Source organism: Gracilinanus agilis, chromosome 3, assembly GCF_016433145.1.
Source record: "Gracilinanus agilis isolate LMUSP501 chromosome 3, AgileGrace, whole genome shotgun sequence".
Lineage (NCBI taxonomy): Eukaryota > Metazoa > Chordata > Mammalia > Didelphimorphia > Didelphidae > Gracilinanus > Gracilinanus agilis.
The window spans coordinates 72,074,761-72,101,629 of NC_058132.1; the positions used below are offsets into that span (position 1 = coordinate 72,074,761).

At 36.4% G+C, this 26,869-nt stretch overlaps 1 protein-coding gene across 1 annotated transcript in view; it reads left to right on the forward strand.

Moving 5' to 3' along the window:
* Positions 1–26,869, forward strand: part of FOXJ3 (forkhead box J3) — a 167,534-nt gene that overhangs the window by 66,910 nt on the left and 73,755 nt on the right. Inside the window, exon 5 of the mRNA XM_044667985.1 lies at positions 21,585–21,659. Coding sequence (XP_044523920.1) covers positions 21,585–21,659 — 75 coding nt within the window. The remainder of the gene's footprint in view (positions 1–21,584; positions 21,660–26,869) is intronic.

Below are 26,869 nucleotides of genomic sequence, written 5' to 3' on the forward strand. Positions count from 1 at the left end.
CTCTAGTGGAGATATAGCCTGTCATTGGTTTCAGAGGGTGTAGCAGCTGTAAACACTGACAAGAAAGTTCTCATTTCATGCTATATCACTGAATATCAGAAACTTCTGTGATATATCAGTGGAAATGACATTGAAGATCCATATCCTCCTACTTTGCCCCATACCTTAATGATCATGGGACCTTTCAGTCTGACTTATAATTAAAAATCTTCTGTGTATCTCACTTATTAGAATGTAAGCTTTTTGAGCACTTTTCTGTTTGAATCCCCAGTGTTTGTTATAGTGCTTTGTACATAGTGTTTAGTAAATGCTCATTCATTCATAATCATAGAGCTAGAAGGGGCTTTGGAAGCTATCTAATCCAACCTTTGTATTTTACAGATGTGCAAACTTGTAGATTCAAGGAGGTAATTATTCTTATTGTACAGTAAACATTGTAATAAGAGTTGTTCAAAATTAGAATATATGCCTCAGGAGGATGTTTACTTCCCTTCATTGTTGATATTCCTTTTCAGGTATTGGGTTGAACTAGGTTTTTACTAAAGTCCCTTCTAAGTTACAAATAATAAAAGAAAAAATGGCTAAGGATTTCCTGATCCTTGCTAAGTCCTGAATGTTGTCTCATAAACAGAAATTTGATTTTTAAATATTGTTGGATTTGGGGGTGTGTGTGGTACTTAAACTTTTAATAGGTCAGTGATAGAAAGCAGATTTTCAATGTCTAGGTATAAATTTCAGACAAGACTTCCTTTTCCTATGTTGTACAATAAATATATATACACACACATACACACATATATATATTTCATCTACTTATAGTTCGGGGGGTACAAGTTCTATTTAAGATTACATAGACATTTTTGCTAAAGGTCTTATTTTTTTGGTAGTTTTTTTCTGAAAGTTTAGCTTGGAGAATATAGAATTTAACTTTAAGCTATTGAAAGATCCAAGAACTACCAGAAGGGAGGAGTTGATAGAGCTAAGGCTATTTTCCTATTTTTTCAGAGACTGCTAAAAGTTGTTTCTGTTTGCTTTGGAGCAATTAAAGATTTGGAAGGGAGATTATAATCTTTTATTGTATTTCCTTTGTGCCTATAAATCATGAAATACCATGATCTCATAAGAACCAAAAGTTGTAGGTTATTTAAAGATAATGGAAAGACACTTCATGAGTATAAGTAGACAGCATTGTCTTACAAGTAATGACTTGTTTAAAGGAAGAGTTGTAAAGACATCAGTGACTTGTAGGATCAGAGAGAGGCATGGGACAGTCTTGTAAGAGAATCAAGGGATAGTAGGTGATTAACTGAGTGCTTCAGTAGTATTCATAAAGTATTAAGATATTTGAGGATGGCTTCCAGTGCTTTCAGTAGGTCTGCTTTGGAGGATTTTCTGAAAAACAGAGACAAGATTACTTCAGTATGAGAAGGAGTGGATGGGTTGTAATCTGTACCATTGGTTGGAGTACCTTTATAGATCAGATTTTTGTTTATTTGAGGTATCAAATTTGGAAGTTATTATTTCTCATGGAGGCCTCACATTGGATTAGCCACTTGGCTCAGCTTTCCTACAAAAAACCTCTGTGAATAGGAGGTAGCATCAATATATCGTGGAGTTGAGCAAAGGTAGCTGTTAGGAGGCAATTGTGTATGTGCAAGACAAGTATGTAGTCACTTAGGATTGTCACTGTCAACCAGAGTAGAATACAAATGCTTCCAGAATAATAAGATATATTATGTTTTTGGGTAGAAACTTGAGTTCAAATTAAGTGTTAATTAAATTTTTTTTATTCCCTGAAGCTCAGCTCTTTAAACTTAACTAGATTTGTTTGGCTTTGGCCTTTTAATTAGCATCAGACCCACTGCTAATATCAACCTCTTGGATTTTGGAATCTATAATCTTGCTGATAATGACCCAACTTTCCTACTGGATTAATTTATTTGCCTTTCTTTAGCCTTGCCTTTCCTTCCAACTGGCAAGGTTAACTTCTTCATCCCTTTTCCTCTCCTTCCATTGGGCAGCTCCTGAGTACTTTACAACACCTCAGAACAACATTACCACTCTTTATCAAATGTCAGAAAGGAGCTCTTGGTTAAATTTTTTCTAGTGGAACATGCCATGCCAGTCTTACTGATTTGATTATTTTTTTTTATTTGATTATTGATTGATACTAATTGAAAAAATTTTTTCCCTTTTTAAAGTTTTTATTTTGAATATTTTCCCATAGTTACATGTTTCATGATCTTGCCCTCACCCCCAAATCCTCCCCTCCCACCCTTAGCCGATGCACAATTCCACTGGGTTTTACATGTATCATTGATTAAGATCTAATTCCATATTATTGATAATTGGACTAGAGTTATCGTTTAGTGCACTGATTCCCAAAGTGGGCGCTACAGCCTCCTGGTGGGGGCTGCAGCGATCCAGTGGGGTGGTGATGGCCACAGGTGCATTTATCTTTCCTATTAATTTCTATTAAAATTAAAAAAAATTAATATCCAGGGGGCTAAGTAATATTTTTTCTGGAAAGGGTGCGGTAGGCCAAAAAAATTTGGGAACCACTGGTTTAGTGTCTACATCCCCAACAATATCCCTATCAGCCCATGTGTTCAAGCAGTTGTTTTTCTTCTGTGTTTCTACTCCCACAGTTCTTCCTCTGGCTAGTTTTCTTTCTCATAAGTCCCTCAGCATTGCTCTAGATCCTTGCATTACTGCTAGTAGAGAAGTCCATTATGTTCTATTGTACCACAGTGTATCATTCTCTGTGTACAATTCTCCTGGTTCTGCCTCTTTCACTCTGCATCAGTTCCTGGAGGTCATTCCAGTTTACATGGAATTCCTCCAGTTCATTATTCTTTTCAGCACAATAGTATTCCATCACCAACAGATACCACAATTTGTTCAGCCATCCCCCAATCAAAGGACATCCCCTCATTTTCCAATTTTTTGCCACTACAAAGAGCACGGGTATAAATATTTTTGTACAAGTCTTTTTCCTTATTATCTCTTTGGGGTACAAACCAAGCAGTGGTATGGCTGGATCAAAAGGCAGATAGTCTTTTAAAACCCTTTGGGCATAGTTCCAAATTGCCATCCAGAATGGTTGGATCAATTCACAACTCCACCAGCAATACATTAATGTTCCAATTTTGGCACATCCACCCCAACATTCACCACTTTCCTTTGGTGCCATGTTAGCTAATCTGCTAGGCATGAGGTGGTACCTCAGAGTTGTTTTGATTTGCATTTTTCTAATTATAAGAGCTTTAGAACACTTTTTCATGTGTTAACAGCTTTGATTTCTTTATCTGAAAATTGCCTATTCATGTCCCTTGCCCATTTATCAATTGGGGAATGGCTTGATTTTTTTGTACAATTGATTTAGCTCCTTATATATTTGAGTAATTAGACCTTTGTCCGAGTTTTTTGTTATAAAGATTTTTTTTCCCCAATTTGTTGCTTCCCTTCTAATTTTGGTGGCATTGGTTTTGTTTATACAGAACCTTTTTAATTTAATGTAATCAAAATTATTTATTTTACATTTTGTAATTTTTTCTAACTCTTGCTTGGTTTTAAAATCTTTCCTTTCCCAGAGATCTGATAAGTATACTATTCTGTGCTCTCCTAATTTACTTATAGTTTCCTTCTTTATATTTAAGTCATTCACCCATTCTGAATTTATCTTGGTATATAGGGTGCAAGATGTTGATCTAGACCCAATCTTTCCCATATTGTTTTCCAATTTTCCCAGCAGTTTTTGTCAAAGAGTGGGTTTTTGTCCCCAAAACTGGGCTCTTTGGGTTTATCCTAGACTGTCTTGCTGAGGTCACTTACCCCAAGTTTATTCCACTGATCCTCCCTTCTGTCTCTTCACCAGTACCATATTGTTTGGATGACTACCTAATCGAAATTATACAGCCAGCATCCCAGGAAGTAGCCCAAAAGAAGGTGTGTAGCTTGTAGTTACTTAACCTGTTTGCTTCTGTTTCTTAAATTGTAATATGGAGATACTAGAATTGTTGTTGAGGAGCAAATTAAGATAATATTTGTAAAAAAGCACTTAGCACAGTGCATGTATGAGAGTTGAGAAAATTAATGAACTTTAAGGTAAGGATGTCCAAAAGAACAGGACATCAACATGTAAAAATAGTGTGTTACTAGCTGTGGAAGGAGAATATCTGACAAAAAATAGGAATATTCTTAGATGTGAATGAGAAGACTCAAAAATTAAAATCAAAGTCAGAACATTTTGCCCTGCCATACTTCTTTAGGGATCAGTGTATAGTCCTAGGCATAGTTTAAAAAAATCAACAGTCCATTGCAGGATGGGAGGTGACGTGGTTACCAGCAGGTTATATGTAAAAGAACTGAGCATTTTAATAGCCTGAATGGTCAGTGTTGGTAAGTTATGTGATTAGATGGCCAGAAAAGCTGATTCACTTTTAGTCTACATTAATGTTTTTGTTTTTATTATTAAAAGAAGAGGATGCATAGATGATAGTCTTGTATTATTTTGCCTTGGTTAAACCACATTTGGTTTATTGGGCATAGTTCTGCATATTGTATTTTAGAAGGAATTAATTTAGTCCCCTTTTGATGCCTTCTTATGGTATGATGACCTGGATTCTTGGAAGACTTGGTTACCTCCCCTCCCCCCCATCATAACAAGCTGGAAAAGCCTGGTTATAGACTGTATAGGTGTCACTTTAGCTTAATTTGCAGAGACTGATCTTCAGGTTAGTCATAGGTTGAAAAATTATGGTGATTGGGAGTCTCCTAGGGTCAATAAGACTTACATATCTTAGTGTGTTGTCAGTAGCCAGTCGTTCCCCCCCTCCTCCCCCTTTTTAGGCTCTTCAGGAGTAAACCCTACCAGAAGATCTTGTTAAAGTGTTTATAAAACTGAATCTGTTGAATTAGAGTAGGAGATGGAAAAGAATGTTTAACTGAGTGAAAAGGGTGACTTGTGCAAAACTTTATTTTTAACATATAATTTTTCATTTTTCTTAGTTATATGTAAAAAGTTTTAACATTTAAAAATATTTTTGAGTTCTATAAGTCTCTTTTTCCTCTCCCCTCTTTGCCTAGAAGATAAGAAATTCAGTATAGATTATACTTGTAGTGTCATGCAAAACATTTTCATATTAGTCTTTTGCAAAAGAAAATGTAGTGTCTTGCCCCCCTTTTTATCCCCCAATTCAAAACCCCAGAAAAATAAAGTAAAAATGTATACCTCAGTCAGCATTCAGATTCCAACATTTCTTTCTTTGGAGGTGGATAGTGATAGCATTTCATCTTGAGTCCTTTGGAAAGTACCTTGGATCATTGTATTGCTGAGAATAGTTAAGTTATTCCCAGTCGGTCATACAGTATTGCTGTTATTGTATACAGTATTCAGGTTCTATTAACTTCACTTTGCATTAGTTCATATAAATCTTCCCAGGTTTTTCTGAAGTCATATTGCTTGTCATTTCTTATAGCACAGTAGTTAGTATTCCATCACGGTGATACACCAAAAGTTATTCAGCCATTTTCCAGTTGGTAGGTATGTCCTCAATTTCTAGCTCTTTACCACCAAATAAAGAGCTATTATAAATATTTTTATACATATGGATCATTTTCCTTTATCTTTGACCTCTTTGGGACATAGACTTAGTAGTGATATTGCTGGGTCAAGGAGTATACATAGTTTTATAGTCCTTTGGTCATAGTTCCAAATTGATCTCTGGAATGGTTGGACTAGTTCACAACTCTCCCCCAACAGTGCATTAATGTCCCCATTTTTTCCACATCCCTCCCAATTTTTTTTATTTGCAATACTTTTAAAATGGGAATTATTTTTATTATTTTTAACTTCATAAAGTAACCCAGACTAACAAGAAATTGCATTCTTGAGAGCCTTAATTGTGAAGGCTAGAAAAATAAAGCCTATTACAAATTGTATTGTTAGGAAAATAAATCTCCACACTAGCTTTATTGCCCCCCTCTCACCTCCCCGCCTTCCATTGGAGTATAGGGCAAGAAGAAAATTTGCTTCAGTGCTCACTCTTAAGTCCGTTGGTTTTCTTTCTGGAGGGGCATAGCATATTCCATCATGTGAACTTTGGAATTGTGGGTTGTGTTGACTGGTTATTATCTTTCACAGATGATTATCTTAATAATATTGTTGTTACTGTATACTTTGTTCACCTCCATTTTTGTATCAGTTCTTACAATTCTCTCCAGGTTTTTCTATAACCACTCCCTTCATCATTTCTTAGAGCGCAGTAGGATTCCATTACTTTCATACATCATAGCTTGTTCTGCCAATCCCCAATTGAGAGGTTCCCTCAATTCTTAGCTGACACAAAGAGAGCAGACGTAAATATTTTGGTACATGTGGGTATTTTTCTTTTTTGTTTGATCTCTGGGGTTTGATCTAGTATCAGTATTACTGGTTTAAAGCATATGTACTTTCGAGTGGTTCCACATTGTTTTCCAAATTTATCTACATTGTTTTATTTATGCAGAACACTTTATGTTTTATATTACCAAAATTATCCATTTTACCTCCTATAAAACTATCTTTTGCTTAGCCATTAACTTCTCTTATGGTTACTGTTAATATCAGAAAATCTGCTTTTACTGTTTCATCCCCTTAATCAAAAAGGTAAAAAAAATGGTGCCACCTGTGTTTTCATTCTGATTTCTAAAAACTGATCAGAAATTACTGATTCAGGGGCTGTTCAAAACTCCTTCTGACCCCTACACCCATTTCTGGTATTTGAGAAAAAGATACTTCAAGGATCTACACCAGTGGTTCCCAAACTTTTTTGGCCTACTGCCCCCTTTCCAGAAAAAATATTACTTAGCGCCCCCGTCACATACTATCACTGCCCCCTTACAGTTATTCACCGACCCCAAATGCACCTGTGGCCATCAACCCCACCCCCCCATTGTTGCAGCACCCACCAGGGAGTGATGGCACCCACTTTTGGAAACACTGACCTACACTCTGGTCTTTCAACAAATTCTGAATATGCACTCCATTATCTCAGGACCCTGAAGGTACTTCTGAATCATTGCATTCTTTCTTGTTCTATGGCTAGAAAACTCTTTGGTCTGCTATTCTGTGCAGGTGACTGTGCTTCCTACTTTACTTAGAAAATTACAGTCATCTGTTAAGGGCTCCCACATCTCAGGTTTACTATATTAAGACCTCTTTATATGTAACTGTCTTAAGTTGAAGTCTCTGAGGAAGAAGTAATTTTATTTTTTTCCTTATTTAGTTTAGCCCTTCTATTTGTGCTTTCATTTCTATCCCTTCCTGTTTTCCCAAAGGAGATTAGGACCCTCTTTCTCCATTCCTACTTCAATGTTCCTGAATAGTATTGCTGAAGGAAGTCATAGAACTTTTCCCCTGGAAAAGTTTTTTATCTCTACATCTTTTCTTATCTCAATTTGGCCCTCTTTGCTACATAGCAGTTTTATTATTCTTCTCTCATCAACTCATTACTCACAGTGACATTCCAGATTCTTGTCCCTCTAGACTCATATGCCACCCAAGTTCCTACTTTACTCAGAAAATTGAGCCCATCTTTATTTTACACGTTAGCACTTCTCTACATTAATGATGTCAAACTTGATAGAAATGAGGCCACTAATGTGTACATAAGGATCCATACAGGCCACATACTGACTTCATTTTAAAATATTTTATCTGTATTTTGTTTTATTATTAATATATTTTCTTAACTCTTTACCAGTTATGTTTTATTCTTTCTTGGACAGGCACTAGGGAATATTGTAGAATGTATCTTTCTTTGATGCCCCTGTTCTACATGATTCCTCATTCTCCTCTGTGTCTTTGATAAAGAGGTGGTCATTCTCACTTTGGCTAAACACTGTTTTTATGATCCCACTTTTTTTTATCCTTTCCATCTTCTCTCAACCTTGCCTTATAAATCCATCCCTTTCTCAACTTTACTCATATCTAATAGATCCATCTATTTAAACAAACTTAATTCTCTCTTATCCTCAAGCCAGCATCTTGACACCCGCTAGTTTTTTTGACCATGAGCAAGTCTCTTTAACTTCCTAGTGTTGAAGACAATAGGACTATGAGTTAGAGACCGATTGCTAATCGAAATTACTATAGATGAGTTGTTGGTGCTCATTTCTGGAAGGTTTCCATACTAGGAGCCCTTGACATAGATGAAATAATTCTGGACATCCCTATGTTACCCTCCCTGCTCCAACCTCCAAACAAAACAAAACTAGATGTGTGAAAGACACTGGCACAAAGGAAACAATTTTAAATTCACTGCCCTTAGTGTAGAGAACATGACCTATCAATATAAAAAAAGTTTCCTGTAGTTCTGTAAAGGGCAATAGGAACTAGATGCTGAGCCTTGAAACAAGTGAAGGATGCCTAGAGGTAGAGATGAGGAGGAAGAGCATTCTGGGCATAAGAGATGAGTGTTATGGAATTCTGAGTTCTGGGAACAGTTGGTAGGCTAGTTTGCATGGAATGTAGACTGTGGGAAGGGGAGTTATATGAAATATCTTGAAAGGTAGGTTGAACCCAGATTGTATAAGCCTTTAAATGTAAAGCTGAGGAGTTTGTATTTTATTCTAGAGGCAATAGGGAGCCACTGAAGATTTATGAGCAGAGGAGAAACATGGTCGGACCTGTGCTTTAGGAAGATTGTTTTGGCAGCTGTGTGGATGGAGAGGGGAGAGTCTGGAAGCAGGGATACCAATTAGGAAGCTATTGCAGTAGTCCAGGTAAGAGATGATGAGGCCAAACTAGGGTGGTGATTGAGTGAAGATAAAGGAATAGATGCAAGAGATATTGAGATATTTTGTAGATAGAATTAATGCAATCTAACAGCTATTTGGATTTGGTCAAGATAAGAGAGAAAAAGGGAGGAGAAAGAGGGAATGAGAGATAAAGAGGAAGATAGGGAGGGAGAGAGAGAAAGAGAAAAGAAGGGAGAGAAGGAAGGGGAGAGAGACAGACAGGGACAGAAGAGAGAGAAAGAATGAAGAATGATCCTAAAGTTACAACTTGAATGACTAGAAGGATGAAATAAAAAAATAAGAAAAATAATGTCCAGAGAATAGGAAAGTTTGGAGGTAGGCCAGGTTTAGGGTAAAGAATATTGAGTTCCATTTTAAAAATGCTGTTTGAAATGCCAGCATTACTTCTAGCTGATGATGTCCACCAGGAACTAGATGATTTCAGTCTGGAGTTCAGACTGGAGATTCTCCTTAAATATATAGATTTGGAAGTCACCTACCTAGAGATGATAACTGAACCCATGGGAACTGATGATATCATCAAAAGTAGATATGGATAGAGAAGAGGTCCTAGGATAGAACTGTAGAGAGATAGGCAGTTAGGTGGAGAAGGATATATATGATCCTGAGATCATATGATCAGACAGAAAGTGAATATAGTGCAATAATGGTGAACATATGGCATGGGTGCCAAAGATGGCCCACAGAGGACTCTCTGTGGGCCCTAGGCCACCTCCCCCCAAGTTCATTACTAGAAAGGCAGAGGGGACTCTGGTGGAGCTGCTCTCCTCCCCCTCTACACTGTGCCTGATGACATTTTTTCATATCCTCTGCCTCTATGCCCAGTAGCCTGATGAGAGCGTTTCCTCCCTCCCGTGTGTGGGGTTGAGGGGGAGGAGTATACCTAGCATGTGGAGGGTTGGGCAGCACACATTACTCCATCTCTAAAAGTTCAACAAGTATAAGTACTGAGAAAAGGACGTTGGATTTAGTAGTTTGAAATCATTGGTAACTTTGGAGAGAAAGTAGTTTCTAGGGTAGTGTGGTTAGAAGGCAGAATGAAAGGGAGGTGAGCAAAATGGAGGACAAGACTGACTTTTCTAGGAGTTTGTTTATGTAAAAGAGATATAGGCTAATAGGTTTAGGGAAAGGGAAGGTCATGGAAATTTTTGAGTATGGCAGGAGATAGGTATGTTGGTTAGTAGGGAAGAAGGGACCAAAGAAGCAGGTAAACAGGAAGGAAGTAGCAGAAGGCAGAAGGAAGGGTATGATCCAAAGCTTCTAGAGAAGAGATGGAGATTGAATCAAAAGCAAAAATAAAAAGATTGTTGTTGTTGGAGTTTAAAGAGTAGAGAATAGTGGAAGAAGTCTCAGAATCTTGAATCATGGATATGACTCAGTTTTGGGTAATGATGAAACATAGGCTGGGTCCCTGTGGATTACTGAATTAAATGGAGGAGGAAAACCATGGGAGTTGAGGAGCTTGATGAACCAGGAGGACAGGACCTTCAAGATAAGTGTGGGGTAGTGGAAAGAATACTGAATTGAAGTCAGGAAGATCTGTTTTCCTCCATCCTCTGAACAGATTAGTTTGTAGTCATGGAACCTCTGGGAGCTTCAATTTCCTTATCTGGAAAAGGAGACTAACAGCACCTGTTTTCTCACAAGGTTGTTGTAAGGATTAGAAGAGATGATGAATATGAAATGCTTTTCAAATTCACTCTATATAAATGTTAGATAGGTGGTGGTGGGCATGGAATCAGGAAGACCTTGAGTTCAAATCTGGCCTCAGACACTAGTTCTATGACTCTGGGCAAGTCACAGCTCTTTTTATCATCTGTAAAATGAGCTGGAGGAGCCTGCAAACCACTGTAATATCTTTGTTATGAAAAACTAAATGGAATCAGGAAGAGTCAGATATGACTGAACAACAATGCCTTCTTATTATTTGAGAAGATAACATTGTGTATGTTGAAGACCCCAAGTCTGAGGAATTGTGTAGAGAAAAACTTTGAATCAGATAATTAACCCCCTCAAAACTATTAGATTACCCTCCTTTGACTTCTGCGATACTGTATGCTCTCTACTGGTTCTCATCCCAACTGTTCTTTCTCAGTCTTTAAAGGGGGAAATGGAAAAGAAGCTTGTTAAGCACATGCAATATTCCAGGTACTGTTATTATCTCAATTGATTTTCATAACCCTCGGAGGCAGGTGTTGTTAATTATTTCTCTTTTAAGTTGAGAAAACTGAAGCAGATAGGTTTTGGCAGAGAGGAGTTAAAGTGACTTGCTCAGAATCATACAGCTAATAAGTATTTGAGTCTGTATTAAAATTCAAGTCTTCTTGATTATAGGCCAATCTTAAATTTTGGTGGATTGTCATTCTGTTCTACTCTCTAAATATGGTTCTTTTCAGGCTCTTGATCTAGACTTTTTATTCTTTTCTTTCTACATTGTTTCTTGGTGAGATCATTTATTCCTAGAATTTTATTTTTCTTTTCCAATATAATTCCTGAATCCATATACTCAGATCTAATTTTGTTCCTATTTGCCAGTTGTACAGTCCCAGCTATGTCACACACCTCAAATTCAGCATGTCCCAAACTAAACTCAATATCTTCTCCATAGCCTCCTTTCCTCTTAAACTTCCCTATTTTTGAGGAGTACACCCATTCTGTAGTCACATGGGACTATAACTAACATTAGAGTCATTCTTGTCTCTTCTTAACATCCAATATCCTATTATTTGCTAAGTCTCTCATTCTGTCTATATAATGCCTTTCATATCTGTCCCCTTCTGTTACAGAGCTCCTACCCTACAAACCTGTATCATCTTTTGCATGGGCTTCAATAAAGTCTTAGTAACCAATCTAATTTTCCTTCTTTTCATTCACTTTCCTTTCTGTTCCTCTACATAGGAGTCAAGATATTTTTGCTAAGGCACATCTCTGGCTTTCTCGCTGTCTACTTCAAAACCACTGCTTATGAGATAAAATACAAACTTAGCCTGGCATTTAGTGCTGTCTGCAGTCAGTTCCAAACTAAACTTTTCAAACTTTTAGTACACATTAATCTGTTCCCTTTACTTCCTTTTATAGCTTTGGCTAATAGTCATGATGTACAGTGATTCTCTTCCCAGTCCATTTGCAGAAGCCATTCCCCATGCCTCTAGTATGCATTCTGTTTATCTCCTTTCAGAATCTTTGTCTTCTTTCAAGACAAAATTTTGGTGCCAATTCTTTTTTAGAGCATTCCTTAACAGGCTTCCCCCCTTGCTAGTGCTCTCCTCTTAAATTTAGTTATATTTATTTATCTACATACATACTATCACTTCTCAGTAGAGTATAAGCTTGTTGAGCTTTGGAAAGGCTTGTTTTTGTCTTTATTCTCATCATCTAATCCTGTGTCTTGCCTAAGTGTTTGTTGAATATAATCATAACGAATTCATTTGATTTGGCGGTTTTATTAACACTTGTGGGTGACCGAATTCAAGCCCATTTGTTAACTGTATGATCCCTGGATAAGTTGCTTTTTTTTCCCCCCTCAGTGTTCTCTATTGGATCTACATTGATAGAGGGACTTTCCTTGTGTGAGTGGCAAAATACAGGTGGTCCAGTTAAAAAACCCCAAAACTGACACTTAAATAAATGAACTATTATTAAGGTCAGTCTTTTTGTTGATTCTCTTGTTTTATTTGTTAAGTATGACTACATGGTGAGTATTAATGATAGTCAAATTTATTTTTAAAAATATGGAACCAAGGGGGCAGCTAGGTGGCTCAGTGGATTGAGAGCCAGGCCTAGAGATGGGAGGTCCTAGGTTCAAATTTCGTCTCAGACACTTCCTGGCTGTCTGATCACACACGTGCACACATGCGCGCGTGCGCGTGTGTATGTGTACATATATATATGTGTGTGTGTGTGTGTATATATATATACATATATATATATTTGTATATGTATATATACACAAATTATTATAAACTTCTTTTTTCCCCCAAGGCCTATTTTTAGGATTTTTATTTTATTTTTCCTCTAGTTACATGGTAAAATATTTTTTAAAGTTCTTTTTTTGAAATTTTGAGTACCAAAGTCTCTCCCTCCCACCTTTTTCTCCTCTTTGAGTCAGCAAGCAATTTATATAGGTTTTTCCTATATACTCATGCAAAATATTTGTCACATTGTGAAAGAAAAGAGAAGCCAAAACCAAACAAACCAGAAAAAGAAAACTTTAAAAAAGTATGCTTTGATTTGCATTCAGTCTCACATCAGTTCTTTCTCTAGAGGTAGATAGCATTTTAAAATCATAAATCCTCACATTTATCTTGGATTATTGAATTGTTGAGAATTTGTCATTTACAATTGATCATTGTACAATATTGCTGTTACAGTATATATAGTGTTCTTATTCTGCTCATTTTACTTTGCATCAATGCATGTAAGCCTCTCCAGGTTTTTCTGAGAGCATCCTGTCCATTTTTTATAGCACAATAGTAGTTCATCACAGTCATATACCACACAGTTTGTAGCTATTCCCCATTTGATGAAAACCCCCCTCAATTTCTAAACCTTTGCCACTACAAAAAGACATGCTCTCAGTGTTTTTGTACATATAGATCCTTTTCCTTTTTCTTCTTTAATTTCTTTGGGATGAAAATCTTGTAGTGGTAATGTGGGGTTAAAGGGTATGCAAAGTTTTATAGCACTTTGGGTTTAGTTCTAAATTGTTCTCCAGAATGGTTGCACTAATTCACAACTTTGTTAGCATTGCATCCAAATTTTCCATATCTCCTCTAGTGTTTGTCATTTTCCTTTTCTATCATATTATTTAATCTGACAGGAATAGGGTGGTACCTCACAATTGTTTTAATCTGCATTTTTCTATTCAATAGCGATTTAACACTTTTTTTTTACATGACTAGAGATAGCTTTGATTATTTTATCTAAAAACTGCCTCTCCATATATCCTTTGACCATTTGTCAGTTGGAGAATGACTTGTATTATATATTTGACTTGTTTCTTTAACTATTTGAAAAATGAGGCTTTTATTAGAGAAACTTGTAAAAAAATGTTTTTAATAGTTATGATTACTGTGTGTTTCCCTCCGTCTCATTCCCTTCACCCCCGTTTATCCTACTCTCTTTCTCCTTTCACCCTGTCATCTTCAAAAATATTTTGTTTCTGACCACCGTTTTACCCTTCCTTCTGGTACCAACTTCCTATTCCCCGCTTAATCCACTTCTGCTCCTACTTTCCTTTAGGGTAAGGTAGATTTATATACCCAAATGTATAGACTGTTTGAGGCAATTCTAATGAGAGTAAGGTTTAAACCCTGCTCCTCCTTCCATCTTCCCCTCCACTATAAAAGTCCTTTATGCCTCTTTTATGTGAGATAATTTACTCCCTTTCTACCTTTCCCCTTCCTCTCTTCTCCCAGTATATTCCTTTTTCCCACCTATAATTTTATTTTTTAAGCCATCGTTCTATCATAGTCCACTCATTTTCCCTTCAGTCTAAGTATACTCCTAGCCATCCTAATAATGATAAAGTTCTTAGGAATTATAAATATCTTCACATGTAGGAATGTAAACAGTTTAACCTTATTGAATCCTTTATGATTTTGCTGTTTTTACCTTTTATGTTTCTCTTGAGTCTAATATTTGAAAGTCACATTTTTTAATTTCTCCTGATCTTTCATCAGGAATGCCTGAAATCCCTATATTTTATTAAATATCAACTTTTTTTCCCCCCTTAAGGATTTTATTCAGTCTTGCTGGGTGGAGGGATATTTGATTCTCATTTGTAATCCTCGTTCCCTTTCTTTCTGGAAGCCCTCTGATGCTTTAAGGTAGAAGTGCTAAATCCTTTTGTCAACTTGACTGTGACTCCACACTATTTGAATTATTTCTTTTTAGCTTCTTGCAGTATTCGTTCCCTGACCTAGGAGCTTTGGAATTTGACTATAATATTCCTGGGAGTCTTCATTTTGGGAACTCTTTCTGGAAGTAATTGGTGGATTCTTTCTATTTCTATTTTACCTTCTGGTTCTATAATATCAAGCCAATTTTCATCGATAATTTCTTTAAAGATGATTTCTAGTTTCTTTTTTTGACTACACTTTCCGGTAGTCCAATAATTCTCAGATGATCTCTCCTGGATCTGTTTTTCAGGTCAGTTGTTTTTTCAGTGAAATAGTTCACATATTCTTGTATTTTTTTTTTCATTCTTCTGATTTTGTTTGATTATTTCTTGATATTTCATGGAATTCTACTTGTCCATTTTCTAATTTTTAAGGAATTATTTTCTTGTGTAAGCTTTTGTACCTTCTTTTTCAGGTGGCCAAGTCTGCTTTTTAAGGAATTCTCTTCAGTGAATTTTTGTATAAACATTTTTGTTAGATCACATAGCAACAGGTAGGATTATATATGAATCCATTTACTTCTGCTAGGTATATATACTGTTAGGAACTTTTTCTGTCACATTATATCTATCTATTAGTTGTCACTGAACCCTAGCTTTCCTCTGAAACATCTCCAGTTTTCATTTTTCATCACTAACTTACTGGCCTCCAACCTCTATTTGTTGAAAAATTCCTTTATCTCATTGTCTTCCCCAAATTTTTCTTTTACCTCCTTTACTCAGTACCGTTTCCTCTTGGAATCTACACAATTAACATTTTCCTGTCAAACAAGATTAATGGTAGCAATAGTAAATCAACTCTCACATCATTCCCTTTTCTCAGGGAGTTTAGCTTCTCATCATTTTTCTGTCTTCTTTTACTCGAAGACTCTAATGTCCTTGCAGATGCCCCCTCAAGCTCACTAATCATTTCCACAACTGTCTTAAATTTTGTATAATTTATTCTTCATTTCACCTCAGCTATACAAAGGGATGGTCACTCTGTATATCTTGCCATTATTCATAATTATTCATTTCCGTATTTAGAAATTCAAAACATTCCTCTGTCTGACCATATCCTGTCATTGTCTTTCCCTGTGCTTCAGTTCTTCCATCCCTCTTCTTTACCTTCATTGAGATTTGTTTCCTCTACTTCTCAGTACTTTGCCTTTGATAGATGAAATATCTCTAAAGCACTTAGCACAATGCCTGGAACATAGTAGGTACTTAATAAATGCTTGTTGCTTTTCCCTCTTCTTTATTTTCACAGACCAATTTCATTTTCTTTTCTCTCCAACTTTAACCAGCTAGGTATACATTTCAGTTCTACACTGTCCTCTGTCCTTGCATCCGTTGTCTTTTTATTCTGCTACTATTCTCTTATCAAAACTCAGCCTTGGATTGTTCCCACCATTTGAATCAAGTTGGAAGAAATCCCATGACTGTGCCAGCTTGGGTACATTACAAGTCCATGTTATTTTGCCTAAATTGGTCCTGCAATCGCATCGACAGTACTTTTATTTTTCCCTTGTCTTATTTCCTATAGAAGCAATTCCAGACTTTCTTCTTCCCTTCTTAGCTGGGAATTTTGCCTCTTCACTGAAATTTGATTGTGAAATTCCTTTTTTTCCATTCTCTTCATCACAGAACTCCTTGACATTAACTATTTTTTCTCTGTTGTGAAGATGTGAAATTCCTTTTTTTCCATTCTCTTCATCACAACTCCTTGACGTTAACTATTTTCTGTTTTCCTTAGTATCTTCTCTATATGTTTATTGCTTTCACCTCTTTCTGTCTTCATCAAATTACATCCTCAACTATCTTTCTTTTTTTTTTTAATCTTCCAACCTTCCCTTATCAACTGGTTCATTTCATGACACTCTCAAACTGAAAAAAAAATCCACTTAATCATACCTTCTCTAAAATTGTCATCCTATATCTTTTCCTTCCTTTGTCAGCCAAACTCCTTGAAAAAGTGGCCTAACGGAAGGAATTAGGTGGCTCAGTGGCTTGAGAGCAAGGCCTAGAGATGGGTGGTCTGTGGTTTAAATCTGTCTTCAGACACTTCCTATCTGTATAACCCTGGGCAGGTGGTCACTTGAGCACCAATTCCTAGGTCTTAGTGCTCTTCTGCCTTGGAACCAATACATAGTATTGACTCTAAGATGTATAAGGGTTAAGAAAAAAATTGTCTACCATTGTTGATTCCACTTCCTCTTTCTCTCAGTGTATTTCACACAGAATATATAAGTTGCAGGATGTAAGACTTTTTTGTTCCAAAAAAGGTTTATTATAAGATTGGTGAGTGAGTATTGGGGAGGAAGGCATTGGATAGAGATGAACAGACCGCAAGGAAGAAGTTTCTTTACACAAACTCCAGGTACTCTGAAGTGATGTGAATGTTGGAGCATGAGTTCATGGGTATTTTGTGCCATGATTTTATACCCTGGTCATTCTACTAGAAGGAAGTACATGGCACACTAGATAAAATGCAGGGCCTGAAGTTGTTATGTAAGACACAAGTTCAAATCTAGCCTCAGATATTTGCTCTGGTGGCCCTAAGCAAGCCATATAACTGTTTGCCTCAGTTTCCTTAGCTGTAAAAGGGGAATAATAACACCTACCTCCCAGGGCTGTTGTGAAGCTCAAATGAAATAATATTTGTAGTGCATAGTGTGGTGTCTAGCATGTAGAAGATGCTATTTAAATACTTATTTTCTTTCTCCTCAGTTCAGATTCTTCCCTTGTTGACTATTTGAATAGCTTATTTAAAAATAAATATTTTAGTAGCCTTCTAATTTACTTTCCTGTCTCTATATTTTGCCCTAGTAATGTTTCTCCAAGACATTCTCTAAACACCACCTAAAAATTCATAAACCTTATTTGGTTTCCTTTCACATTTGTAGGAGGTTACAAACTTGTCTTGATATTCAAGACCTTTCACAACCTTGATTCAGTGTCTTTTCAGTATCTTTATTTCATGCTTTGCTCTATTGTTACTGTTTAGTCCAGTCCAAATGTACTACTACTGTTTTTTGGTCTCCATTTTCATCTTTTTCATCTTCATTCTCTTTTTTTTTCCTGTGCTTTTCTAATACCTACAATGAGCTATTCATTTATATTTTTAAAATCTCACTTTTTTCCTGATTCCCACTCAGATATGTTTACTTATATCTCTTGCTTTCTATATACACTTATGTGTAAAATAATTATTTCTAAAAATGTTTTATTTGTCCTTCTGTTAGATTGTAACTCATGAGAGTCTGCATCATGTCTATCTTTGTTTCTTCTTCTTCTAGCACAGCATTGTAGGCATTTAAAAATATTTTTAAAATACCTGTTCAATTATTTTAACTGTGACCAATTAATTTTATTGGAGATTATTTTGGGATATGATGTTCTGGTCTCAAGTTAAGCATGCTACCTTAATTTGGTAAATCCTGTTCCTGCTGCACTCACTGTTCACTGTATCCTACTTTAGTCTTTGATGGTGGGAAAATAAATTCTGTTGTCTCTTTTCAAAATGAAAACCTTCCCAACATTAGAAGAGAAAGAAAGGGCATTATGTCAATTACTGAGATTTTAGCTCATTCATAGATGGATTATTCTTTGGATAAAGGGTACCTTTGGGGAAGAGACAACTATTCACATCATCTTTCTTCCTGGGTCTATCCTTAGGAATTTTTTGTTAATAGAGTCAACAAAGCTTAGTGTTTTACTTAAATTTTATACTTTCATTTTTATAGATAATCTATTTTTAATCACATGTTAATGTTTTATGATGAAATTTCTTTTTCTACTTTAAAGACTTATTTCTTATAAACATTTTTCCATGGTTATATGATTCATGTGCTTTCCTTCTCCTTTTCTCTTCCCCCTGGGATATATATGTGTTATCACTTAATACCTATTTCCATATTAATTATTTTTGAAACAATCTTTTAAAAACCAAAACCCACAACCAATACCCATATAAACTGGTGAAAAATCAAACGTTTTCCTTCTGCGTTTCTATTCCCACAGTTCTTTCTCTTGATGTGGATTTCTTCTCATAAGCCCTCATGATTGTCCTGGATCATTGCATTGCTATCAGTAGCAAAGTTGATTTCATATATGAAAGGGAATTTAGGAGGTAGAAGGGAAAGGTAGGGTAGAAAGGGAAAGGCAGGTAGGGAAGCCTGAGGAAGGGTACCCTAGGTAGCCCCCAAGCCTAGGAGGGGAAATTGACTTGAGCTCTTTGGAGCTCAGTAAAGATCAGGTAGCACTTATTGTTAGAATAGCTAGGTTTATTTAGATTAGAAAAAGGACAGTATAGGGGAGCTAGGAGGTAGATCTCTGAAAAAGGCACTGAGAGAAAGCTCAGGGCCAAGAGAAGTCTCTGGGAGGGAGGGAGGGAGGGAGAGAGAGAGAAAGAGTCAGAGAGACAGAGAGACACAGAGACAGAGAGACAGAGAGAGAGAAACTCTTCTTTTATACTTTCTCTGACACCTCCCACAAAGGAATATTTTAAGCAATACATTTGTGATCGTCCCACAGTGTTTCAGTCTTTATGTACAATGGTCTCCTGGTTCTGCTCATTTCACTCCACATCAGTTCATGGAGGTCTTTCCAGCTCCTATGGAAATCAAGCACTTTATTGTTCCTTATAGTCAATAGTATTCCATCACTTCCACCACACCCATGCCACAATTTATTTGTTCAGCCATTCCCCAATTGAGGGATACCCCCTTATTTTCTAATTTTTTGCCACCACAAAGAGCATGGCTATGAATATTTTTGTACAAGTATTTTTCCTTATTATCTCTTTGGGGTACAAACCTAGTAGTGGTATTGCTGGATTCAGAGGGTATGCATTCTTTTAAGGCCCTGTGGGCAGAATTCCAAATTGCCTTCCAGAATGGTTGGATCAATTTACAACTCCACTAGCAGTATATTAGTGTCCCAATTTTGCCACATCTCCCCAAACATTCATTATTTTCCTTTACTTACTTTTTTTTTTTTAAACCCTTAACTTCTGTGTATTGGCTCATAGGTGGAAGAGTGGTAAGGGTAGGCAATGGGGGTCAAGTGACTTGCCCAGGGTCACACAGCTGGGAAGTGTCTGAGGCCGGTTTTGAACCTAGATCCTTCTGCCTCTAGGCCTGACTCTCAATCCACTAAGCTACCCAGCTGCTCCCTTTCCTTTACTTTCATATTGATCAATCTGCTAGGTATGAGGTGGTACCTCAGAGTTGTTTTGATTTGCATTTCTCTAATTATAAGAGATTTAGAACACTTTTTCATGTGCTTGATAGTTTTGATTTCTTCATCTGAAAACTATCTGTTCATATCCTTTGACTATTTGTCAATTAGGGAATGGACTGATTTCTTGTACATTTGACTTAGTTCCTTAAATATTTGGGAAATTAGATCCTTGTCAGAGAGTTTTGTTATAAATTTTTCCCCCCAATTTGTTGCTTCCCTTCTAATTTTAGTTGCATTGGTTTTGTTTGCACAAAACTTTTAAAATTTAATATAATCAAAATTATTCATTTTACATTGTACAATGTTCTCTATCTCTTGCTTGGTCTTAAATTCTTTCCATTTCCTTAGATCTTGTAGGTATACTATTCTGGGTAGAGTATAGCTCGACAGGTTATTTGTGGGTCATGGAATGGGATAAGAGAAATGGAGTTGGGATCAGGAGGGTCAAAAGACAGATTTACAGACACACACAAGGTCTCATGTTGATCAGTGACAAAGTTTAATGATTTGGAGTATGTACTTTATAGGGAAAATGAAGTAGGCTAAGGGATTAGGTAAGCCTTTTGCAGAGACAATGGTTAGTAATGACTTGCAAGAGAGACAATGGATGTAGATCACTTCAGTGGTTCTAAGCAGAGTTTTCTCTAGGTGATAATTCAATATGTCAACCATCTAACAGAGTTTCTCATATAATTCCTGCATCAGTAATTTCTTGGAAGGACATTTAGTATTTGGGGAGGAGAATTGGGTTAAGTTCTCATGCTGGGGGTGAGGTTTCTGACTACTTTTTTTTTTAAATTTCTCTTTTCCATCTTGGAGTCAGTTCTGTGTATTGGCTCCAAGGCAGAAGAATGGTAAGGGCTAGGCAATAGGGGTTAAGTGACTTGCCCAGGGTCACACAGCTAGGAAGTGTGTTCAGGCCAGAATTGAATGTAGGACCTCCATCTCTGTTCCTGGCTCTCAATCCACTGAGCCATCCAGCTGTCCCCTCTGACTACTTCTAAACTATGACTTCTACCCAGAGACCTTGCAAGCTGGGTAGATCGGGCATTTCCAGAGTCTTGCTTGATGTAAAGTCCCTGAAACTTCTTATGCTGTTCCACAATTCATTGTTCACTTTATTTATGATTTCACTTGTTTAGGTCATTTTCTCATTTTGAATTTATCTTGGTATAGGGTGTAAGATGTTGATCTAAACCTAATTTTTTCCATACCGATTTCCAATTTTCCCTGCACTATTTGTCAAATAGTGAGTTCTTGTTCTAAAAGCCGGGATCTTTGGGTTTATCAAACACTAGCTTGCTGAAGTCATTTACCCCTAGTCTATTCCATTGATCCATTCTTCTGTCTCTTAGCCAGTACCATATTGTTTTGATGGTCACTGCTTTGTAGTATAGTTTAAGATCTGGTACTGCTAGGCCTCCATCCTTTATATTTTTTTTTCATTATTTCTGTTGATATTATTGATCTTTTGTTCTTCCAGATGAACTTTGTAAAATTTTTTTCTAATTCTATAAAAAAATTTTGGTAGTTCGATAGGTGTGGCACTGAATAAGTAAATTAGTTTAGGTAGGATTGACCTTTCTATTATATTATAAAGACTTTTGAAAAAACAAAATTTCATTTAACTCTTTGATTCTTCTTTCCTTTTTAATTTCAGAATTCCATAAGACACAACCTATCTCTGAACAAGTGTTTTCTTAAAGTGCCTCGATCCAAGGATGACCCTGGAAAGGTAGGAGATTGCTTTTATTGATCTAAGAAAGTTGAATCTTTAAATTACATTTTTAATGTTTTTCCAATACAATTGATAATTTTTGTAATAATACAAAGGTTAAGCAAGTTATTAAAGAAATTTAAAAGATTATATAATCTAAATGTCAATAACCTTGCAAAAATACCAGTGGCAAAAAAGCAAAATTAAAAGAAAATAAACAGTCTGGGAAAGGAAAATTTGTGGTAAATATAACTGATAAAAAAATCTAATGTCCTGAATCCACAGGATATTATTCATGCTTATATTTATAATACTGATTTCCCAATGGAGGAATGGCCTGAATGGCAAATTGAATTGAGAGTTTTAAAAGTAGGAATTAGAGATTTTTAATAGACCCTTGGGAAATTGTTTAAATGCAAATTTAAATATTAAAGATATGCCTATAAAATTGATAAAAAATAACAGATATTAGGGCTATAAGACAATAGGGATTATCTTATTTCATTAGTGGGACAGTTGAATAGAATTACAAAAAATCAGAGCTGGTCCTGTAAACTCCTTTCTGAAAGGCATAGGGAGAGGCAGATTTAGGAAGGGGAGTGTGATCCCAGTACAGTGATTGGTCCTTGTACTACTGAAAGTTAGTTTTCTGTTTTGCATTGTTGATTAGAGTGATAGTCTGTTATCATTATAAATTAAAATTTGGTTAAATTTTTTTCATATCAGAGACCATATATTCCTTATGATGAAAAGGAAGACTAAAATATACAGGATGAACAACATCTTCTATGTTGTATTTAATACTCTTTCTACACTCTTTTGACTCTGGCTTTATTTCTCTACCCTAAATTCTTTTGAGTTTATTTTGTGCAAAAGAAAATTTTCTATTAACTCTATTGTGAAACAGTGTGATTTGAACTTGTTATCTGAAATTGCCTTTTCTCTAAAGGATAGAATCCTGATGCCTATTTTTTGGTTGATATCTACAAATGGTAGATTCTCTGGTTAGTCTGTGGAACAGTAATTGAATTTTAGTATTCTCTTTTAACCACTTGGGATTCCCATGTGTTTTGTATCAGGTGTAGGTTTCTCTAACCCAGTAAGTACTTAGCAAGTTTAAGGAGAGGAAGTGATAATATCTTGTAAGTAGCTCTCATTTCTTGCCTAGATCATTTGAAAAACCTACCCAGTTCCCTTGCCTCTCATCCCTCTCTAATCTCTGTCTTCTATAAAGCTGTTAAAAGGATTTTGCTGAAATGCAGGCAAGTCTCACTATATATGTCACTTTTCAAAACAGTCCCTGCTACCTATAGGATGAAATATAAAGTCCTTTCTCTTGACTTTGCACTCCTGCTTTAACCTTACACCCCAACTTTGTTGCTATCATTGCCTTTTATCCTCAGTCATGTGACCTTCTCTCTTCTGTTTCTCACACAAGGCTTTCCATTTATTATCACTGTGATCCTTTGAACTGGAAACCCCCATCCTCCCCCAATTCTTAATGTTCTTCACAAAATTACTTTATGTTGATTTTGTGTATACTTTGCACAACCCTTATATTTGTATGTGTTATCTCCCCTGATAAAAGAAATGCAAGCCCCACAGAAAGCAATTTGACCCTACCCTAACCTAGCCTGTTAGCAATTGTGATTGAGTGAGTTTATAAATGGATTTTGGTCTCCGCTTTGCCACTAATTTAATTATTTGACCACAAATAAATAATTTCCCTTTATTGAATCTCACTGGTCTTATTTGTATCATGTGATTTGCCTTTTTTGACTTTGATATTACCTTTCATCTCAATTATTTTTTCTGGCCTGTATTTATAATTTCTTGATTGCCACATTTGGGTTCTAATTAAAAAAAAAATCAAAACTCTTACCTTCAGTCATAAAATCAATATTTTATATTGATTTCAAGGCAGAAGAGCAGTAAGGGCTAGGTAACGGTGGTTAAGTGACTTGCCCAGGGTCATACAGGTAGGAAGTGTCTTGAGGCCAGATTTGAACCATAGACATCTCCCATCTCTGGGTCTGTAATTTTTTTTTTGTTTTGTTCTCTAAAATAATTCATTTATTTTTAAATTAATTTAGAATATTTTCCCATGGTTACATGATTCATGTTCTCCCCCCCTTTAGCCAATGAGCAATTCCACTGGGTTTTACATGTATCATTGATCAAGATCTATTTCTATATTATAAATATTTGCAATTTAGAATCTACATCCCCAATCATATCCCCATGGAACCATGTGATAAAGCAAATGTTTTCCATTTCTACTCCCACAGTTCTTTCTCTGGATGTGGATAGCTTTCTTTCTCATAAGTCCTTCAGAATTGTCTTGTATCATTGCATTGCTGCTAGTAGAGAAGTCCATTATGTTCAATTGTGCCACAGTGTATCAGTCTCTGTGTACAGTGTTCGCCTGGTTCTGCTCCTTTCACTCTGCATCAGTTCCTGGAGGTCGTTCCAGTTTACATGGAATTCCTCCAGTTCATTATTCTTTTCAGCACAATAGTATTCCATCACCAACAGATACCACAATTTGTTCAGCCATCCCCCAATCAAAGGACATCCCCTCATTTTCCAATTTTTTGCCACTACAAAGAGCACGGCTATAAATATTTTTGTACAAGCATTTTTCCTTATTATCTCTTTGGGGTACAAACCCAGCAGTGGTATGGCTGGATCAATGGGCAGGTATTCTTTTAAAACCCTTTGGGCATAGTTCCAAATTGCCTTCCAAAATGGTTAGATCAAGTCACAACTCTACCAGCAATGCATTAGTGTCTCTGGGTCTGTAATTTTTAAAGGTAGCTGAAATTATTGTTTGTAGAATTGACCTAAATATTAGCATTAACATTATGGTAACTTTCAGATGGTGGTGGGATTAGGTGGAAAGAGTTCTTTGAGGTAGGAGCCTTGGTAGTTAGGAGGTAGGAGACACCTCTGAAACTTCCTACTTGATCTAGGCCAGTGAAGGCAAACATTTTAGAGACTACGTTGTATGTCTGCCCCCTGCTGGCCCCCCTCCCCCAAGTACCACATGAGCCCCTTCCTCTTTATAGGGGAGGGAGAAAGTGCTCCCATTGGGCTGCTAGGCAGAGGGACAGGTGATGTCCTAAGGTGGGGAAGTAAGTGCTACCATTGGTCTGCTGGACAGAGGGGTGGGTGATGTGAAAAAATGTTGTCAGGTACAGTAGAGAGAGAGAAGGGAGTAGCTCTACCCAAGGGCTTCAGCCTTTCTAGTAACAAATTCTGGCGGGCAAAGGTGTGCATGTACATAGAGAATGCTCTGCGTGTCCTTGCTGGCACATGTGCCATAGGTTTGTCACTTAACTTCCCTGGGCTTTAGTTTCCTTAAAAACCAGTAATATTGGGTTAGGTGACTTCTGAGATCTCTTTCACAGTTCTAGATTATGAGTTTTGAGGCAGACATAGTGTGGGTCATGACGTGTTTTCCCTGATGGGGAAGTGAGTGGATACTATCCTGTTTAACTCACAGAATGGTTGTTACGGAAATGCACATGTACTGTGGGCAGTTTGACCTGTTCTCTCCTACTATATTGTATATACAAGGCAGTGGGGGTAGTGATTAGGCCTAGTGGTGATGAGGAACTTATTCAACTTGTTTCTGGTAAATGTGCCTTAGAACAATTATAGATGGAGGCAAGGTGTGTTTGGAAATGTCCAATTTATAGAATTCAAGTCAAACATTGTTAAAATGCCCACAAGGTGCAACTCACTGTACTGGTGTTGGGAATACAAATTCAGAATGAAACTAACCTTTGCCTTCAAGGAACTTGCAGATCTTCCTTTGGGAAAAGAGTTCATCTGGAATTTAAAGTCTCTTAGTGACATATGAGATAGTCTCACATAGCTAGATTTTATTTGTGGTTTAGTTCCTTTTAACTTCCTTGATATTGTAAAAGACTTTTCTGCTTAGGTTTTAAATTAGTATTTCTGGCTCTTTATTCCTATTCCTTTTCCACTCAGCTTTTATTATTTTTTTTGTTCCCTTTCTTTTTTTTTTTTTTTTTTTTAAGCCCTTAACTTCAGTGTATCAGCTCCTAGGTGGAAGAGTGGTAAGGGTGGGCAATGGGGGTCAAGTGACTTGCCCAGGGTCACACAGCTAGGATGTGTCTGAGGCCGGATTTGAACCTAGGACCTCCCGTCTCTAGGCCTGACTCTCAATCCACTGAGCTACCCAGCTGCCCCTTGTCTTCAAATTTTTTAAAGCTCCCAATATGGTTTTGTAATTGATTTCTTCATTTCCTTTCTTTGCTGAGTAGGAGTTTCATTTTCCCTCTTGTTACCTGTTTTCTTACTCTTATGTACCCATATGCACAAATAGCAGTATTCTAGTATCACTCTAAGACTATTAATCTCTTCTTTCTTTCTTAATATTTCTTTATATTGTACCTAACATTTTTAACATTTCATAGTTTTAGTCATTCTATACATGTAGGTTTTTTTTTCTAATTGAAATAGTGCCACTATAAATATTTACTTAATAAATCATTCTTTTTTCTTTTTAATTCTGTCCTTTGTTTATATTTTCAGTATTGGGATTATTTGAACCCAAGGCATAATTAAAATTTTGTAGTACATTTTCAGATTATTCTCTAAAATGGATTCCATCACATTGTAGTAACACCAGCAGTCTATGTGGAACCTTTTGAATTTTTACCACCTTCATGTTTAAAGAGACTTTTAAGAATTAGAGTTAAGTCTACAGCTGGGTAGCTCAGTGGATAGAGAGTCAGGTCTGGAGATGGGAGGTCATTGGCTTCAAGTGTTGCTAGATTGTAGTATGTATGGAAAGAAATAAAGTGTAAGAACCCTGGAAAAGTAGGAATGAACCAAGTAGTAAAGTCCTTTAAATGCATGCCAGACATAGGACTTTATAGGATCCTGGAAGTAATATCGAACCACTGGAGTTTATTGAAGAGTGGGACAACATAGTCAAATCTGTGCTTTGGGAAAATCGAGAGACTTGAATCAGGGAGGCCAGTCAGTCTGTAAACATTTGTTAGACCCTGCCTTCAAGGAGCTTACAATTTAAAGGGGAATGAGGAGACAGCACATGAAAGGAAGCTGAGAAATTTCCAGAAGCAATTGAAGGCTATTGTAGTCCAGGTATATAAGGTGATTAGGACCTGAATCAGCATGGTTGCTGTATTGGTGGAGAGAATGGGATATATAATTGTGATTCAGTGTATCAAATT